Source organism: Colletotrichum truncatum (assembly GCF_014235925.2).
Source record: "Colletotrichum truncatum strain CMES1059 chromosome Unknown Contig_0001, whole genome shotgun sequence".
NCBI lineage: Eukaryota > Fungi > Ascomycota > Sordariomycetes > Glomerellales > Glomerellaceae > Colletotrichum > Colletotrichum truncatum.
Window position 1 is genome coordinate 5,020,458 of NW_027222398.1, and position 17,207 is coordinate 5,037,664.

At 43.0% G+C, this 17,207-nt stretch overlaps 4 protein-coding genes across 4 annotated transcripts; 1 reads left to right on the forward strand and 3 right to left on the reverse strand.

The window, feature by feature from the left end:
- Positions 1 to 2,865: 2,865 nt before the first annotated feature.
- Positions 2,866 to 4,521, reverse strand: CTRU02_201406 (transposase; the record flags this gene model as incomplete). Its single annotated transcript, XM_070203849.1, has 1 exon — positions 2,866 to 4,521. The coding sequence occupies one exon, from the start codon at positions 4,519 to 4,521 to the stop codon at positions 2,866 to 2,868; it is 1,656 nt and encodes a 551-aa protein (XP_070062431.1).
- A 5,450-nt stretch (positions 4,522 to 9,971) lies between these two features.
- CTRU02_201407 (glycosylhydrolase family 18-6) lies at positions 9,972 to 10,390 on the reverse strand (the record flags this gene model as incomplete). Its single annotated transcript, XM_036733697.1, has 2 exons — positions 9,972 to 10,203; positions 10,296 to 10,390. The coding sequence occupies 2 exons, from the start codon at positions 10,388 to 10,390 to the stop codon at positions 9,972 to 9,974; spliced, it is 327 nt and encodes a 108-aa protein (XP_036574548.1).
- An 846-nt stretch (positions 10,391 to 11,236) lies between these two features.
- Positions 11,237 to 14,262, reverse strand: CTRU02_201408 (chitinase; the record flags this gene model as incomplete). Its single annotated transcript, XM_036733698.2, has 2 exons — positions 11,237 to 12,166; positions 12,223 to 14,262. The coding sequence occupies 2 exons, from the start codon at positions 14,260 to 14,262 to the stop codon at positions 11,237 to 11,239; spliced, it is 2,970 nt and encodes a 989-aa protein (XP_036574549.2).
- A 1,254-nt stretch (positions 14,263 to 15,516) lies between these two features.
- CTRU02_201409 (uncharacterized protein) lies at positions 15,517 to 16,332 on the forward strand (the record flags this gene model as incomplete). The annotated part of the gene is made up of 1 exon (XM_036733699.1): positions 15,517 to 16,332. The coding sequence occupies one exon, from the start codon at positions 15,517 to 15,519 to the stop codon at positions 16,330 to 16,332; it is 816 nt and encodes a 271-aa protein (XP_036574550.1).
- Positions 16,333 to 17,207: the final 875 nt, after the last annotated feature.

A 17,207-nucleotide genomic window follows, 5' to 3' on the forward strand; every position in this document is an offset into this window, starting at 1 on the left:
TATGATTCTAAGGGGAAAGAATCGTAAAATCGGGGATTTTCGTCGGTTTATTATTTATTTCCGTCGGCGCCGTTCTTGCTAATATTCTCGAGGGGTGTCAAGGTATATATAGGTCTCGAATTAGTAGGGAGAGAGTTCTACTATAGATTCTTTTATAAATCTTTCTTTCTTGCTTTAGGCTTCGCTCCTTACTATTAAGAAGTTTAGAATCTAGTAGATAGTTAGCCTTATAATGCTTATAACTATATATATTTCTCCTAAGCCGTAGCCTTAGAGGCGTATACGTATAGCTATATAGGCGGATTACTGCTAGTAGTCTCTGCTTGCCTTTCGGCGTATTCTTCTTCTAGTAGGGAGGTTTCTTATAGTAGGCGCCTCGCGGTTAGCACCTTGTCTAGGGATTTATTAAGAAACTAGTAGGCGCTTCGTAATTAGCACCGCGCGTAGGGGATAGTTATAGTTAGGGAAGTTGTTATCCTTTGTAGGATTCGTAAATCTTTGCTTTTATAGCGTGAAGAGGTTGGAAGACCGTCGATTCGATAGGTCTCTTCTTCTAGTAATTGAAAACGCATGATAGAATGCTTTTGCTAGCGATAATTAGCTGCGATTAACCTTATCCCGCCTAGGGTAAGCATAGCAGTCTTTAGGTTATTTAAATAATCGGATTACTAGTAGATTCGAGGAAAAGAAGCTTTCTTCTACTAGTTTCCGTAGATCCTAGTTACTCTCGCTTCTTCTCTCGTTAGTACGAAATCCCTACTTTTACCTAGGCTTAGGTATCTAGTTTAAGAAGTCGTCTCTTCTAGTATTAACCTTGCTAATCTACGGTTTGTCCGTAGTAGAGTAGTAATTATAAAGTTAACTAAATTAATAGCAACTATAAGGTTTACTACTAATTAGTATAGGTTTTATAAAGGGTAAAACGGAATTCCGTTTGTTAATAATAAATAATAGTAAATTAGTTCTAATCGATAGTTTATAATAGTTGAAAGTAGTGTTGTTGACTAGAAGGTAGGGATATTCCCCCTTGGCTTGTTACGTAGGTCTAGGAGGCTTGGGCCTCTTAGCCTAGCAGGCGTATAGCTGGAAGTATTATACGACTCTGTATTCTAACTATCGCAATAGTAAGCTATCCTCTATGTCTAATTCTTATATGCCTTATATAAACGTCTCCTTCTAACGCTTTACTACCTTCTTTCGAATTTAATAAATATAAGATAAACGGCTTACTACTAAAGCTATATCAGACTAAAGACATACTAACTCCTTATAAATCTATAATACCTTTTTACTAGCCTTTTCTTCTTTCTTATCTTACTCCTTACGCTAGGAATTTAATTTTAATATTACTAAATTAATAAGAAAATATTACTACTTAAAGAAAAAAAAACTTATATATTAAAGCTACTACTAAACTATTATAAGGCTTCTTATACTAAGTATATAACTAATAACGATTTACGCTTTTAGTAAATTAATAAGCGCGTTTCGCATAGAAATAATAAGTATAAAGCATATCTATAATAACGCCGAAATATATAAAAGACTTATTAACTACTTAACAAAGCGTTTTTAAGCAAGGCTATTTAGATTTTGATTTTAAAACATAACCTAACATAGTATTAGCATTATTAAAGGAAGTATATTTAAAAGACCCTAACCTAAGACTAGCTAACCTACTTATAAGCCTTGAGGATAAGACCTTCGAGAGGGAGACCTGATGTTACGACCTATTAAGTATGCCTAACAGAGAAACTAGCCTTACTCGAGGATAGCGGCTAGAGACAAGATATATATAGGCGACGGAAGGGATAAAGGTCGCCCTGCCGGAAAAGGAAGAACTATATTTAAGTTACATAATGATAAGAAAGGAATAAGAGATACGACTCTTAGCATGTCGGCTGCCGATAATTAAGATATTAGCAAGCGACGATACGAACGTTAGCCTTAGGAAATAGGACTTATATATAGACTAAGACTTAAGTACCTGCTTAATCCTTCTAGATAGTTTTTTAGTAATTAACTTATGATTTATCCTTGAATAACTTTTAGCTTACCTCTTAGTATTATAAATACTAAGAACCTTGTTACTATAGTATAAGACTGATTACCTTACCCTAACCTTACGATCTACTAGAACGATCTTTACAAACTAGTATTAGTCTCTTACTATACCTTCTATTAGCAGAACCCTACTATTAGATAGCTAGCCGTAATAAGAGATTCTATAGTTTAGTATCTTATCTATCTATAGTTTAGTATTTCCTTCTAAGGTACCTTCCTTATTAGTTATATTAAATATTACGTTACTATAGTTATTCTTAGCTTTAAAGTTGCTAAGCAAGATACTTATATCCCTTAATAGTTATTTCGTAAGGTAACTAATATAGTAGCCTTTAGGGATTTATATTTCTAAATTTCCTTTATTATAGATAAAAAATAACGCTAGGGTCGTAAGGTCTACTATACTATAGATCGCTACCTTATATATTAAGTAGAAGTACTAAGTCTTGCTCCCGTTATTACTATCTCTTAGTAGAAGGCTATATCGTCTTAAGACGAAGACTTAACTCTTCTATAGAATTATTACTACGTAGGCGTTATCTACGCGCCTAGCAGGTAGCGTCTACTATCGATACTTAATAAGCGCTTCTATATTAAATACGGATCGAAACTTAATAATAGACTTATTAAAGTTTATAACGAGACTATATTCTTTATAAAAAGGGGTATTAAGTAATAGGTTTGCTTTAAGCATAACGTACATGATAAGCGAGTAAGACAGACAAGCGAGTGAGACAGTAAACCAGACCTTCGCGACAATAATATCGAAATCTATAACAAGAAATCTTAGATTGATTAATACTACTCGGATTCCTGTTCTTCGGATGTTTCCTCAATAAATTGACATGTTCTCGCGTTGTGGCCTGTATTCCCGCATACGCCACACCGACGATGAGTCGTCTCAGACCTCACTTTGCGACCACTACTCCGTCGCGTTTCCTCTTGTAGTTGCGTGTCTGCCTCTCTTTGCGACTGTATATCCTCTCCAGTAGATATAGTAAGACTTCCTCCTTTCTGTAGACGTGTTTTCTTAGCCCTTCGACGCCGACTTAATATTGCATTCTCCTCTCGAAGGATTTGAACCTCTGACTCTAGTAATGCTACCCGATGCCCTAGTCCTTCTGTCCCTCTGGCTAGCTTACTCACAGCACTATAAATTGATGCTGGAGAGCTGCTTCGGTGGCGTGAGATTCGACTCTTAATAAAAGTAGACTGTGATCTTGCTTCGCTTGGGTTGCTCGGCGTCCTAGAGATCCAAGGGTCTGGTGTCTGAGGGACCCCCTCCTCAGGCGTTGGCGTTCGGAACTTTACATCCAGCTTTGAGAGAACACTTTCTGCATTCAAAGGGACAAGTCTAGCTCCTCGGAAACCTCCCTGGATATTTTTCCTCGTAAAAGACTGCTTAAAAGCTTCGTGAAATGCTGCAAAGAAATCTTCCTTCGAGATATGGGTTGTGCCTCGCCGCATCTTATTCTCAATTTGCCGACCGTAGGCATTCTTTAACGGCTGAAAACAACCAACATCTAAGGGTTGAAGTAGATGAGACGAGTGAGCCGGCATGCACAGTGTAATAATGTTGTTTTCTTGACAAAAGAGCTCGAAGGCTGCGGAGTGGTGACTTTCATGACCATCAACAACGAGGAGGCGATATTTCCCAGACGTACGTGGTTTTGTATAAATGTCGAAGTGTCTGATCCAGTCAATACCTCTCTCGTTTGTTGTCCATCCATTTTCAGACGTTGCAATAGCCCAATCGCCTGGAAGAGAGGTTTCTGTATACCAGCTTGAGAGGTGATACTGGCCTGCAACGATGATGTATGGCGGGATGCTCTCCCCTTGGGAATTAATAGCCTGGATAACTGTAACCCATTCCCTATTGCCAGGCTGTGTCATCTTCGTATTTGAACGCCTTTCAGCACTTGTAACAACCATTCCAGAAGCAATAACGCCCATCATAAAGCCGGTCTCATCAAAGTTGTAGATATCAGCATCAGCAATACCATACTTCGCAATTATATTCTTCACAAGCGAAAACCAGCCACGAATCACCTCTGGATCTTCGCATTGAGCTCTCTTATAGTCATACTTGCGAAAGAAACGCGTCCTAAGCTGTGGTTGTCGCTTGACGAAATTAGAAGCCCAGCGCTTCCCAACTGGAGGCGCGTCGCGCTCTGCGAGAAGTCGATTGGCCATTTCTTCCACACCACTCAGCCGGGGAGGAAATGATCGCGCATCTAGGTCGAGAATATACTCAACTATTGTCTTCTCTTCTAAATCTGATAAATTCCGTGAATTAGGCATGCTGTCGCGTCGTGAGACTATTCCCTTTAGTCGCCGGCTTAATGTTGCGTGACTGACTGTATAGAGTGCACCTGCGGCCCGAGCACTAAGTTTTGGGTCATTTCTCATTGCTTGAAGGGCAATTTGTAACCTTCTTTCAATACTAGCTGATTCCATGATTTATTGTAGAGGAAAAGGTGCCGGTCGCGTCAAGGTGCGACGGTCGCGGTTTACTGTCTCACTCGCTTGTCTGTCTCACTCGCTTATCATGTACGTTATTAATAACCTTTATTATAATAATAATATATACGTTTACGTCTATCTTACTTATTTTACTAAGGACGTAGAAGTTAAATATTACTTTTTTTATAACTTAGAAGGTAGAATCTATAGCGTTTATTTTCCTTAGTTCGATTACTTAAAAAGACGATTTATAAGCAAATTATATAACCTAAGACTTTTTAACTAGTATAGTTAAGGCTTCTATATCGATATATACCTTGTCTAGTTTACTATTATCGTCGGCTTTAACGTAAAGTCGAAAGTATATTTTTTTCGAAAGCATACTATGCTTATTCGGTTTTATCTAAGCGTTAATAATTTAGCTTAGTACTAACTTTAGCAACTTTCTAATTTCGTAGTTTTTTATAGCTACTTTAGCAAAGTCGCTAAGCAGCTTTATTTAAGGCTTTATTTAATACGCCGTCGTAACTACCGTTACTTCCTCTTATATTTAAGGAGATAGGGAAGGGATCTCTACTTTAGGAGTAGTTACTTCGTAAGCATAGAAGGCAACGTTACTAGTCTATCTTATATAGGCTACCTCTTCCTCTTATAGTTATGCTATTAGAACTTTTATAACGTTTTTAAAGATATACTTATAATCGATAAAGTAATTAATTATATCTTCGTCTAATTCGTCTTCCTATACGAACTTAGCATTGTTAAGTAGTTAACCTAGACGGTTATACTAAGCAAATCGCCTTAAGTTCGGGAACTTCTACTATACGTTCTAAGGTTTATAGTCTTTTTAGTTTTATTATTTCTAGTTAGGTTACGTTTTCTTTTATTACTATTAAAGCTAGTTACTTTATAGCTAGGGAAAATCGCGTTTCTCTTAGTTTTTATTATTCTAAGCTAGGCGTAATTCTCCTTATAAAGCGTTATCCTTACTATCTAAGGCGGTTATATAAAGAACCTTAATTAAGGTTTATAAGTATTTTTAAATAACTCCGCGTTTTTCCTTAATAAGTCTAAGATAGCTTTTAACCGTATTATTAAGCGTTAGTTTATAAAGAAATCGTTATAAAGATAGGTCTAAAGCGTTATAGAATATCGTAAGTAATTACTACTAAGGCGTTAACGATCCTAACTATGCTTTACTATATTTAAAGCAGTCTTAAGTAAATAATTAGATATCCTTATTACTACCGATCTTTTCTATAGTAAACTTATTAGATACTACTTATTAAATTACTTCTATCTAGGTTAGCTTAAAGCAAGCTTTTAATCTCTTCTATAAGCTAAACTATCCCTAGGCTTTATACTAATTCCTTTTTATAAGCTTAAGGTAATATTCCTACTAGCTAAGTATTTTGCTTCTAAGTAAGCTTTACTATTTTTTAAAAACCTTGTCTTAGGCGTAAGGATTAATAATCTTAGCTTCGATTGCTAAAAGCTATAGGTCTACGTCTCGATAGTATAATATCTTTTAGTCGTAGAATATAAGCTCCCTACTATACTTACTATTAACGTTAGGCTAGAATACTCCGTATCGTTACTAAATATTTATTATAGCTATAAATCTCCTCCCTAGGTTTAGTAGTTCCGATCCTAGCGTTGCTATGCTTAATAGCCTTCCGAACGCGTTTATTAGCATTACCTCGAACTATTACTATATCTAAGGGGGTAGTAAAGTCTAGAAAGATAGAAATCCCGTTGCTATTAAGTATAGTATCTACTTTTAAAAGGGAAGGTATCTTCTTATACCGGGGGGTATATATTACTATTAAGGATTCTATCCCTAGCTTAGTATAAATTACGTTCCTTCTAATAAGGTCTTTATAACTTATGCCTTTATTTTTAATAAAATAACCTCGGCTTATAACGGTTTCGTATATTATTATTAATTTAATAGTCTTACTTATTAAAAAGTTTATTAAAGTTAGCTTATAGTTATATCCGATACTATTAACTATAGCTTTTAAAAGTCTTTATAATTCCTTTCGTATTAGCTATGCTTAAGTAGTACCTTAGGAGGTTATTACTTTTATTATTAAAGCTATATTAGTAGCGTTATTAACGCTAGTTTAATAGTTTCGTTATTTCTTATAAGTTGCTTGCTTTTCGTAATATCTAACTCTTCTAAGCTTAGTTCTCCGAATTATCCTTAAAGGTCTTAGAGTTTTTAAGCGTAGATAATCGCCTTAATAATACTATTTACTACCTTATTATAGTCGTAATTCTCTATCCTCTAGCTATCTTCAAGTTGCGTTGCTTAAGTCTAGGTTCTATCGTTATATCTAACGTTAATTCGGCTAATATTCGTATTCTACGTGATAAACGCTATAATACTTATATATACTCGGAAGGAGTCTAAAATTCTTATTATTTTAAGATTATTAGGATATATCTCCTAATATCGTAAGAAACGTCTCGCTATCTCGCGATAACCGTTATTTAACCTTAGGTTATTTATATAACTTATTATATAAGTCTATATTAGCTATGTCGAGGTATAGGTTATAATTTTAAGTAAGTAGGCTTATAAGGTATTTCCTTCGAGATTCTCTACGATATATCGTAGTTAAATCGAGAGAAAAAATTAATTAAAATTAAGTTATGCTACTACTTATTATAGTTCTTCCTACTAGTATATAGTTATAATAAGCAAAGGTCAAAACCGTAATAAGAATAGAAATATAAATAGAATAATATAGAAGTTAAATAAATAGTTATAAGGTAATAAATAATAATAAATTAATAAATATAAGTATAAGTAGTTAGTCTTCTATTAAGTTAGCCTACTAACGATAATGCTATCGAGGGCGTTTCTTATATAGGTACGGCTAGTATATAAGATATTATATACCCTTAATAACTATTTATAAAACTATAATAATTATACTTCTCGATCTCGAATATAAACTATATAATTTCGATATTACTTTCCTAGCTACCTTAATTTTAAAAAAGGTTAAGGTATACGTCTAGCCCCCTACTAGCTATACTATTATAGATAATAAGGTTTAGCTACTTTATAAAGCATTTTATAGATTAAGAAAATTACTATTTTAATAATTTCGACTTATTAAAAATAAAATAAAACGAATTAGCTTTACTATTATTAATAAAAAGGTTTATCTCTTTATTAACTATAAGATTAAAACATACGTTCTTATATATATTAATAATGGGAATTGATAGGGACGCATCACGAATTGATAGGGACGCATCTGTCAGATTGAGCGCGCTACGCGAGGCTTCGGCAACGCTCGGCAGAACACTATTTCCGAGCGCCGAGCCCCGGGTCAGGGGGTGGCATACCCCCTTCCCTACGCGCCCCTGAAGGGCCCTTAGACAGTTACACACATAACGGAATATACATCGTTCTGAACCCTCAATTCGACAGTAACACCATGTCTCCCCTCTAAGAGGCATGTCCCTATGCCGAGGACCAATCGGACATATCGCGGGTATAAGCAGGGAAACTCCAGGCTAGTAGGGAACCAATCTACATAATTGCCTGCCCACGGTCGGGCGTCGCAGGGACCAGGGAGGACTGGCGACGTATGGGATTTGAACCCACAACCCTCTACGCGGGGTGGAGTCATCATTGTGTTACGAGCAGGTCAGGGCAACCAACTGTGGCACAAAGCAAAAGCTTCGGTAATGATGACTCCGGCATCATTATCCCCTGTTCTGCACTATATAGCTACGCCGGCCAGGCACCAACTGGTTGGGCCGTAACAAGACTATTAATATTAAGACTTCGGGATTCAGAGGATTTCACAGCCTCCTATTAGCTAGGTCTAACTAGTAATTAACCGAGTTTTCTAATAGTTAAGAACTCCTCGGATTTAGAGGAATTAGGACTTTTCCTGTATTTTCCTATTATTCTTTTTCGCTGAGGAGTCTGAGAGGGGGTATGGGTGGCAGGCCTCGCCGGCCCGTCACGTGGGCTGACGGCCGCCACCACTGGTCTTAGCCAGCCTCCACAGCCCTCTAGCCAGTTAGTTAGTTCTTCCACCAACAACACCACTTTTCCCATTCTGAGCGTTCTGTGCCGGTTCTCGCCCACATTAAACTCCAGCAGAAGGGTGTAATTCTACATCTCGGATAATCGATTCAACATTCATCAAAGAGATTTAGAACTGCCAGAAGTCAGAGAACAGGAGATTGGATAATTTACATGCCAATAGATAGAATATCTAGGCAATATAAACACAGAAAGTTGAGCGGAAATAAACGTTTTAACCAGGTGTCGCAACTTGAAGGACTTCAGCAGAAAGCCCATACGTCCGACGCTGACCATGGCTTACTTGCGACAGTGACTTCTGTCGGGCCATAGTATATAGCAGCGAGTCTTTCATCAAATATGGTAGAACTGTGGTCAAAGTGTTATCAGGGTAACTAATTAGAAAGTTTTGGATCTGTATTTCTACGACAAGCATCACGAATGATGGTGTTTTACATTGATAAACGCCATTGGAAGACAAAATTGCTCCTTGCAGATGAGAATGGAGCTACACTCGCCATAATCGATGTTCGTTCAAAGCGAATATATGTCCACTGGGCCCGAAGCAGAAGTTGGCAACTCCTTCAGGAACGATAATCTTGCCCAAGAGCACTCCGCCAGGAGACCAAACATTGAATCCGTCTGAACAACCACTATATACGTTTCCTTCAGTATCGCACTTGATACCAGCGGGAATGCCACCGTCGGCAAATGCAAATAATCGCCGGTTCGCGAGAAATGGTTGCCCATGGCGATATATCACATCAAATGCATAGCTGCAGTTTGTGAGTCAAGTGCTATGAAAAAGAATAACAAAAGACGAAATCTTTTTGGGGGATAATCCTTGCATGGAAGAAGCATGACTATGGTCGATCGCAAGTCCTCACACTTGGTCTGTATCTGTAATATACACGGTCCTTTGATCAGGCGAAAAACATATGCCATTTTATCTACCCTGGTGGCCGACTGGAGCCTATGCCATGGCATCAAATGCCCCAGTCACATTGGGAAGCCATTAACTTATTATACATCGCCTCGTTCAGTAGTCTTCTCCTATTGTCTCTGGATCCACAGACAGATCGGGGAGCCATTGGTGATTTGACCGACATATTGCTTACAAGCACAATGGCGGGCAACCTGGCAGGTAGACGGTACGCCAAGGTCGTTTTGGAACAGCAGTTCCGGGAAGCTTTTACTTCTTTGGGCTTCTGAGTCGATAGAGAATAGCTCGCAGCATGGGCTTTGAGCTGGCCAATAGGGACTGGTGGTAGGCACGCATAATCTCACTTCCATGTCTATTATGAGTCTTGTGGTCAATTTGAGGCAGTCGTCGATGTTTCTACCGAGGCTTTGATACACAGCGACAGGCGAACTAAGCAACCAAGCTATGTCAAGGTTTGTTACAAGGATACTCAGGCCATCTTGGATTGTCATTATAATGCTCTGCCCAGTTCTTGATTGCTTCTTTGGGGCTGCAAACGGGAATGTCTCCTGTTCCCGGCACCTTGAAATCGCCGTCTGCATAGAAATCGAATAAGAACCGCGCGGTTTCGCCGTCACTCAGATCCGGGGGTTTTGACCAGTCGGCGCGGTTCCCTTTCTTTTTATGCCACTCAACGGCACTGCGAAGCGAAAGTACGTTAGCTTTAGCTGGATTAAAAGTGTCTCAAGGCCGTAACAGAGCCGGATAAAAAGTGAAGACGCGAAAACATACCTTGCGGCAAGATCTCCTCTCGTGACCCCGTTCCAATTTCCATATTTGAGCGAATCCATACCCGCGACAGCGCTGAACTTTGTCTGACCACACATTTCGCATTGAAGCGGCCAGCCGTCGGGATCGACAAGATAGTACAGTTTGTGGTCCACACAAACTCTCGTCTTCTCTGCCGTACTTGCTTCCACATAGTCCCCAACACCGACTCCAACATAGTTACACGCATAGCCGGTGTCTAGGACTACCGGAGTAATGCCTCGCAGGTCCCATGCGGCCGGTATAAGCATCATGTACATGGCTTTACTGATATGATGACGTCGTTCAGGGTCGCCCCATTCTTCTGTCTGGATCGCATTTGTTTCTCCTGGAAGGCCCTCGTTAAATTTTGCGTCGCGAATGAAGGTCCACAAGGTGTCGATGTACTCGTCCTTGAGACCTTGAAACAAGTTAAGGTTCAGCACTTCGAGCTGTCTTCTCCACAAGTCGAATGTTTTCTGGAGGACGAATCCCAACTTGTCCTTGGTGTCTCCAGGCACGGCTCCTCCTGCTGCAAGCACGTCCTTTCCAGATGCTGTGGCAAGGTTCACGCCCGCTACCACACCCTCCTTAAGGTTTTCCCAAGAACCAGGCCTCTTGGAGTATGTACCAGTGAACTTGAAAACTATCAAGATTTGGTAGTCAGAAGATTGAAAAGGGTTTCATGGAATGCTGAGGAAGAAAATTGGCTGGTGTAGCTGGTCTTTCTGACTCACAGTTGTTGTAAAACGGCCCCATGAACATGCTGGTGCCAAAGTTGATCAGATTAAGGACGATCTGAGCAGCCAGGTCCATGGATTCCTTGACCGTGGGCGCGAAGGTCTCTGTGAAGGTACCAATCGTGGCGTCGATGTCACCCTTAGCTTTGTCGAGAGAGTCGTAAAAGTTGGAGTGAAACTAGTTGGTCAGTCTCGGAGTCTCAGAGTCACGGATGCAGAAGGGTTGGTTGCGAAAGAAAGTGAGAGACTTGAACAACCCTGGTGTAATGAGATAATAGCGTTTGTGATTAAATAGGCTGCTGGCCCGGTTGGCTTGTGTACGCTGCCCTTGAAAACGTCGCATGTTAATGTCTGTCTGCAGTTATTAGCGCCATCGAATAGCTGGCATTGCATCCGCGATGGGCCGTTGAACCTGTCTGAAATGAAAGACGTAAATGGGAGACGGTTGGGATTGATCGCTCTTTCATTCTTCCAGGCGTCAATGACCCATTTCCAGGCGGTGTTCGTATCTAGCGCGTCCCATCTTTCTTGCTTCGTCAACTTGTCTGTTTCTCCAACAGCGCCATGCCCGCAAGTCATGTTCCACCACGATAGCTTTTCAAATTGCCCGCCATCAGGGGGTCGATGTTCAAAGAAAACACCGGGATGACCTCGATCAAGTGGAGAGAACGATTCAAGATCAACCGCCCAGTCGCTAATGCCGCCAAAGTTGAGGCCCCTGTAACGCTCAATTCGACTGGCTTTGTTCGCCGCGTCCATGTAAGCCACCCAGTTGTTCCCGTTGAACACAACAATGTTTGATTCTGTGTCGTCTGTGAATTTGCGAACTCCGGTGAAACGACCGCTACTAATGATACCGTTGATTTCCGCGTCCGAAATGTAGCCCGCTGTGCCCGTGCACCAACCCTTCATCGCGAAGGACTCTTTATGATCGCCGGTGAAGGTGCATTGGGGACCAGAACAATTCGGATCCGACATTTGAAAAGATCTGCCGTAACTTGTGACTCCGATCAAAAGCTTCGCCGACGGCACGCCCGCCTTGGTGACCATGGAGAGGGCGTTAAGCGTCTCTGTCATGTTGATGTGCGATCGAAGGCAGTTGCCGCCGGGGCAACCCTAACAGATAAGTCAATGTACGATCAAACGATTGATGAAGGTGAAGCAGCACATACAGGTGATGACCATGGGTTGCCTGCGTCCCACTGGCCGTGCAGGTCATATGTCATGTAGACGATGTAGTCCACAGTCCGGGATATGGCTTCAATGGGCATACCCTTGAGATACCAATGAGATGCAGGAGCTGCAATCGAAAGTGATTTCCCAGAGCCAATCCTCGCCCTCATCAAAGCCAAGAAGTCCCGGTAGAGCGGGCCATCTACGGCGTCACCAGCGGGAATCCCTGGAATATCAGGAGCCGCCGGATACTCCCAGTCGAAGTCAACTCCGTCAAGGTTGAACTGGCGTATGAAGTTGGCAATGTTCGTAGCCAGCTTTACCCGGTTTGCTGTCTTTACACCCTCACGGAAAATCCAGTACGAGCTCGGATTCGTTGAAGCTTCCCATCCACCGAAAGCTACAATTCTTTGAACGCCTTGGAGCTTTACAAACTTGTCGAATTGTTCCTGGACCTTGCTGGTGTCAACCTCGAAAGTCGGGGTGATGTCGACGAAGGCAAAATGGATATGTGTAAATCGACTCTTGTCAATTTTCTCAACGTCCATGTGGAGGCAGAGCCGCTCTTTGTTCCAAGCTTCGAAGTAGCCGACACGGCGAAACTGAGCTGGGGGCTTATCGTTGTTGACGATATCCATCCCGCAGTTTGAGATGCATCCGTTGGTCCCTGGAGCGACGGTGCCTGGGCCCCCTTTACCAGTAACTGTGCAGAACTCAGCAGTAGTACCGCATTGGCCCCAAATATTGCAACACGCGTTTAAAGGACACGGGTTCAGGGATGCAAGAGATGCGAGACTTCTGTCCGATGGTGCGACTGTGTTTGGCTTCTGCGGTCCACAATTGGCGTTGCTAATCGGCTCCGGCATGGGTGGCGTGCCGCTACTCACGCAAAGCTTGATGTCGACGAAGAGATTGGTACAACCAGTAAAGCCCCATGTCCCTTTATTGAATGATTCAAGCTGCACGAGGGTTAGTCCATGAGCAGCTGCGATCTTGTCGCACCAGTCATCCTGTTTGACGGTATAAGTCGCGCAAGAACCATCAGGATTGGGCTTAGGTCTGATGTCGGGCAGTTTTCCAGTAGAACAGCAAACAAGCTGACCAACTCGAAGGGTCGAACACAGATTGGTGGTTCCCGAGTTGAACTTTGTGAAATCAGCCCCGCTGACACCGCACTTCGTCGCGAGAGAAGCACAGCTATCCCCGCCATCCACCTTCTTCGTAGAACACGTTCCATCGGAATTCTGAGGTGGTCCGTTGCTAGGAAGGGTTCCTTCTGAACAGCAGACTTGTTGATTGGGCTGTAATGTCGTGCAAAAGTTGCCTCCGCCGTTGTATCTGGAAAGGTTTGCCTCCGACACACCGCAACGATTTGCCACGGCCCAGCAGCCATCGCCAGCCTCCACTTTTGTGGTTCTGCAGTCTGCGCGGCGGTGAAGATGAGAATGACCCAGTCGTGCTCGGGGGTATAATGAGGCTGACGTGTTCCTTGATCCGGTGTGATTCGAAGAGTCAGCGGAAAGCTTGCGGAGAATCCCAGCGTTGTCCGGGGCCATCGGGAGCAGGACCTGTTCGAAAGAGCGTGAAACACCCACTCCAGATACACACTGAGCACCGCTCCATTGTCTCAATGCATTTTGAGCTGCAGAAAACGCTTTCAAGCCCCTGGTATCGACAACAAGCCCTACAGTGAAGTCGGACGGGGTGGTAGGCCCACAAGCTTGGACAATAAGACTATCAAACTGGCCGTCTTGCTTGACAAAGCCGAAAACTTGTTGCAAAAGTGTGGCAGCCAGAAGTCGCTTCTGAAATTGACCCCCGACGTAAAGGCCCACGACGCTGTCACCATAATGCGCAAAAATAGCAGTGGTGTTACTATCGTCGGACAAGTCGTCTTGCTGGAGGAGGTAATACTGAAGCTCTTGTAGAGCTCCTAGAACCTGTCCGCGGACAACGTTTCCAGTTGAAGGGGAGTATGAGAGTGTTGGTGTAATAGGAAGGAGGACGGTGTTGGAAAACGGAGCGTCGCGGCGTATCATCATAGATTTGGAACTACCATTGTTGAATATCTCTCGAACAGTCTTGCCGAGATCGAGGACGGTCTCTCTGATAGACTCGCCCCCAACGGAAACGCAAGAACGAATGAATGCGTTTGTATCGGGGTTGTCTAGGGAAGTATGAATTGAGAACTCCAAGAGCTTAATTTTCTCGTTGCATAGGGCTATATTTTGGGCATCCTGAAAACTGGTCCAGTTTGATGGATTACTGCCTGTATCCGCGCAAGAGTCAGGACACAAGCGCAATCCGGAAGCATCCTCATAGTGTTTCCTCAGGTTGTCTGCCGAGGGAGACGAGGCTGCATGCGACAGGCTTGCCAAGGCAACGAGAACACCAGCCCAGAGGTGTGTCCTATAGTTTTCGGTAAACCTCATGCCGAGACCTGGTCGTTCCGACAATCGGTCGACCAGCTAGCGAACAAAATTTGAGATAATGTGATATATGAAAGTAAGGAGAGGACGGCCATATGCGACCAAATTTATGTGTGGTGAAAGAAGGAATGTGACTTTGGCAATATAGCAATCTTCGACGTTCCTCTCGCAGCCTTATATGGGCACATCAGACGTCCCCAGACTCGACAACTTGTGCTTGGAGTTGTACTCCCGCATTAGGTACAGACAACCCAAGAAAGATGGGCAAGGTTGATGAACACAGCTTCATATCACGCGAGACGCCGTAGAGCAATTTCAGGCGCTGCATTTCTCCGGCTGTGTTTGGAATATCGGCCGTCTTTGCATGTGCCTAGCATGTTCACGGAGCTTAGTCTACAATCAGAACCAGGGCCCGTTTGGGCGATAGGTGCATGTGTCTAGCGAAATTTACGAGATTTCAATTAGCAAAACCTAGACATACCCAGCTGTTGAGTATTTCTGTACCATCCTGTATGGACGAGGCACAACCGAAATAAGTTGACAATACATTCTGCTATGCATCGACCAATTTCAAGTAGCTGTTTTGGATGCTTGTGTGAGAGTTGACTTCAAGCAGGGGTCCAACTCTTTATTGGTTGCCAAGGCGGTTAATTAGGCGTGGCAGGTCGTCAGGGGTGGTACAGTGTGCAGGACCTCAGCCTACGTGACAGGCGTCAAGATCATGCCTGACCCCATCCCCCGAATTTTCATTCCCTTCCTCATCTTCTTCTCATTCTTGAATACTTTGGTTCGCCTCCGGGCTGAGTTCCGGCTCAAAATCCACTTGAATCACTATCTCATTCTCGCTCTTTGTTTCACCAAAAGATGAAGATCCCCTCCATTACTTTGCAATTTTTCTATCTGAGTTTCCTCTGCGCGAACGCAGTCGAATCTACGAACATCGAATTAGATCTCATATTCCCCCCCAACAATACAGCATGGAAAGGCACTTACCCATTTCCCCTGGTCTTTGCCGTCCGCAACGCAGCCGTCGCTTGGAATCATACCTTGCACTTTAGCTATGATCTTCTTCCTATAAACGGTACACCGGCCGTTGTAGATCGAGGTGGGTTCTTCCCGAGACAAAGTGATGGGAGTATCCCTTGGACCAGCGAGCCGCCATCGGATACATTTCTCGTCATCAACAGCACCAACTTCTTAGTCAACATCACCAATACGGCATTCATTCTTAGATGGACTTTTGGAATATGGAACAACTGTACGAAGGAGACGCGCCCAAGTATATGGTCTCAAGGTGTGATAGACGGCCACATCCTCTTCAATATCAGCGAGTTTGCACCAAAACCTGATATTTCGGCTGCTGTCTGCCCTCAACACTTGCACACTATGGGATTTGAGGGCACGGAAGATTGGAATCCCCTGGAGTGGGAACATGGCTGCCCAGTCCTGGCGGATCCAGCGCCGCATGGGGATCCTTGCGGTTTCGCGATGAAGCAGGAGGATATTCGGGAGCAGGTGGAAGCTGAGATGTCGCGTCGTGCTTCTTGCTCAAATGGAACCTGGCCAAACATTACGGGACCATGCCTGAGTGGAGCCCGGTCTTTTCAAGCTGCATGTGAGAGGTATTGGCTCCTTGTATCTCTAGCCATTCTCTCTAGTCTTCTACTGGTCCTGGCTTAGATATCTGTATATGCTCACAGGTTTCTCACCACAATCACACTACTCTTCATAAAGATTTGCGCAGTCATTATTCGCGATGCATCACTTTTCTTGAGCAAAATCACATGCATCTCGCCAATTTGACCTACCTTAGGTCTTTTCCCGAATGACCGTTGCTAGTCTCCCACGTGCAACCTGGTTGATGCATTCCTCCCGGTGTCTTTCCCTGTTGGCGATGAGAAGATAGCCCGCCGAGCATCCGGCGCCTTTCCTCCGCGGATCCAATTTCACAGTGCATGTCTGCGCCGCCGGTGGAAGAAACCATTTTCTGATCGCCAGACTTGTTGACCTTCCAGTTTAGGCAAAACCCACCAAAGCGAACAACCTGGCTTTATCCCAACCGACACGAGGACCAGGATTTAATCTTAAATTTAAGATTAAATCGGTGAGCTTGCGGCGTAGGGCTGCAAACCCGGGGTAATACCCCTTTCCCCGGCTATCGTCCCGATCTTTCAGCTTCCCACAGCGCTTCCTTCCACGTCGTTTGCATTAGTGTAAATCGTGCTGTGGACAATCCGCTGATATCGCTAGTGAGTCATATTTCGGATAATGTCTTGCATACATGAAGGAGCCTATTTTGCCCAAATCAAGCATCGGCATGGCCCGAATGATCTACATGCTTTACAGGAAGTAATGCTCTAATTGTTGGACGTCTCTGTGCCACTCCAGTTGGAGGTCTGGGCCACGATGGCCTCACGGAGATGTTCCTTCTCCGAGCCATTGAATCAATACCAAGCTGGAGTTTCGGTCAAAGCGGCACGATGAGAACTTTTTGAAGCGCCTTCGGACCGAGAAGTCGTAAGCGAAACGACCGCTAACATTGCTGAGGCCATGTT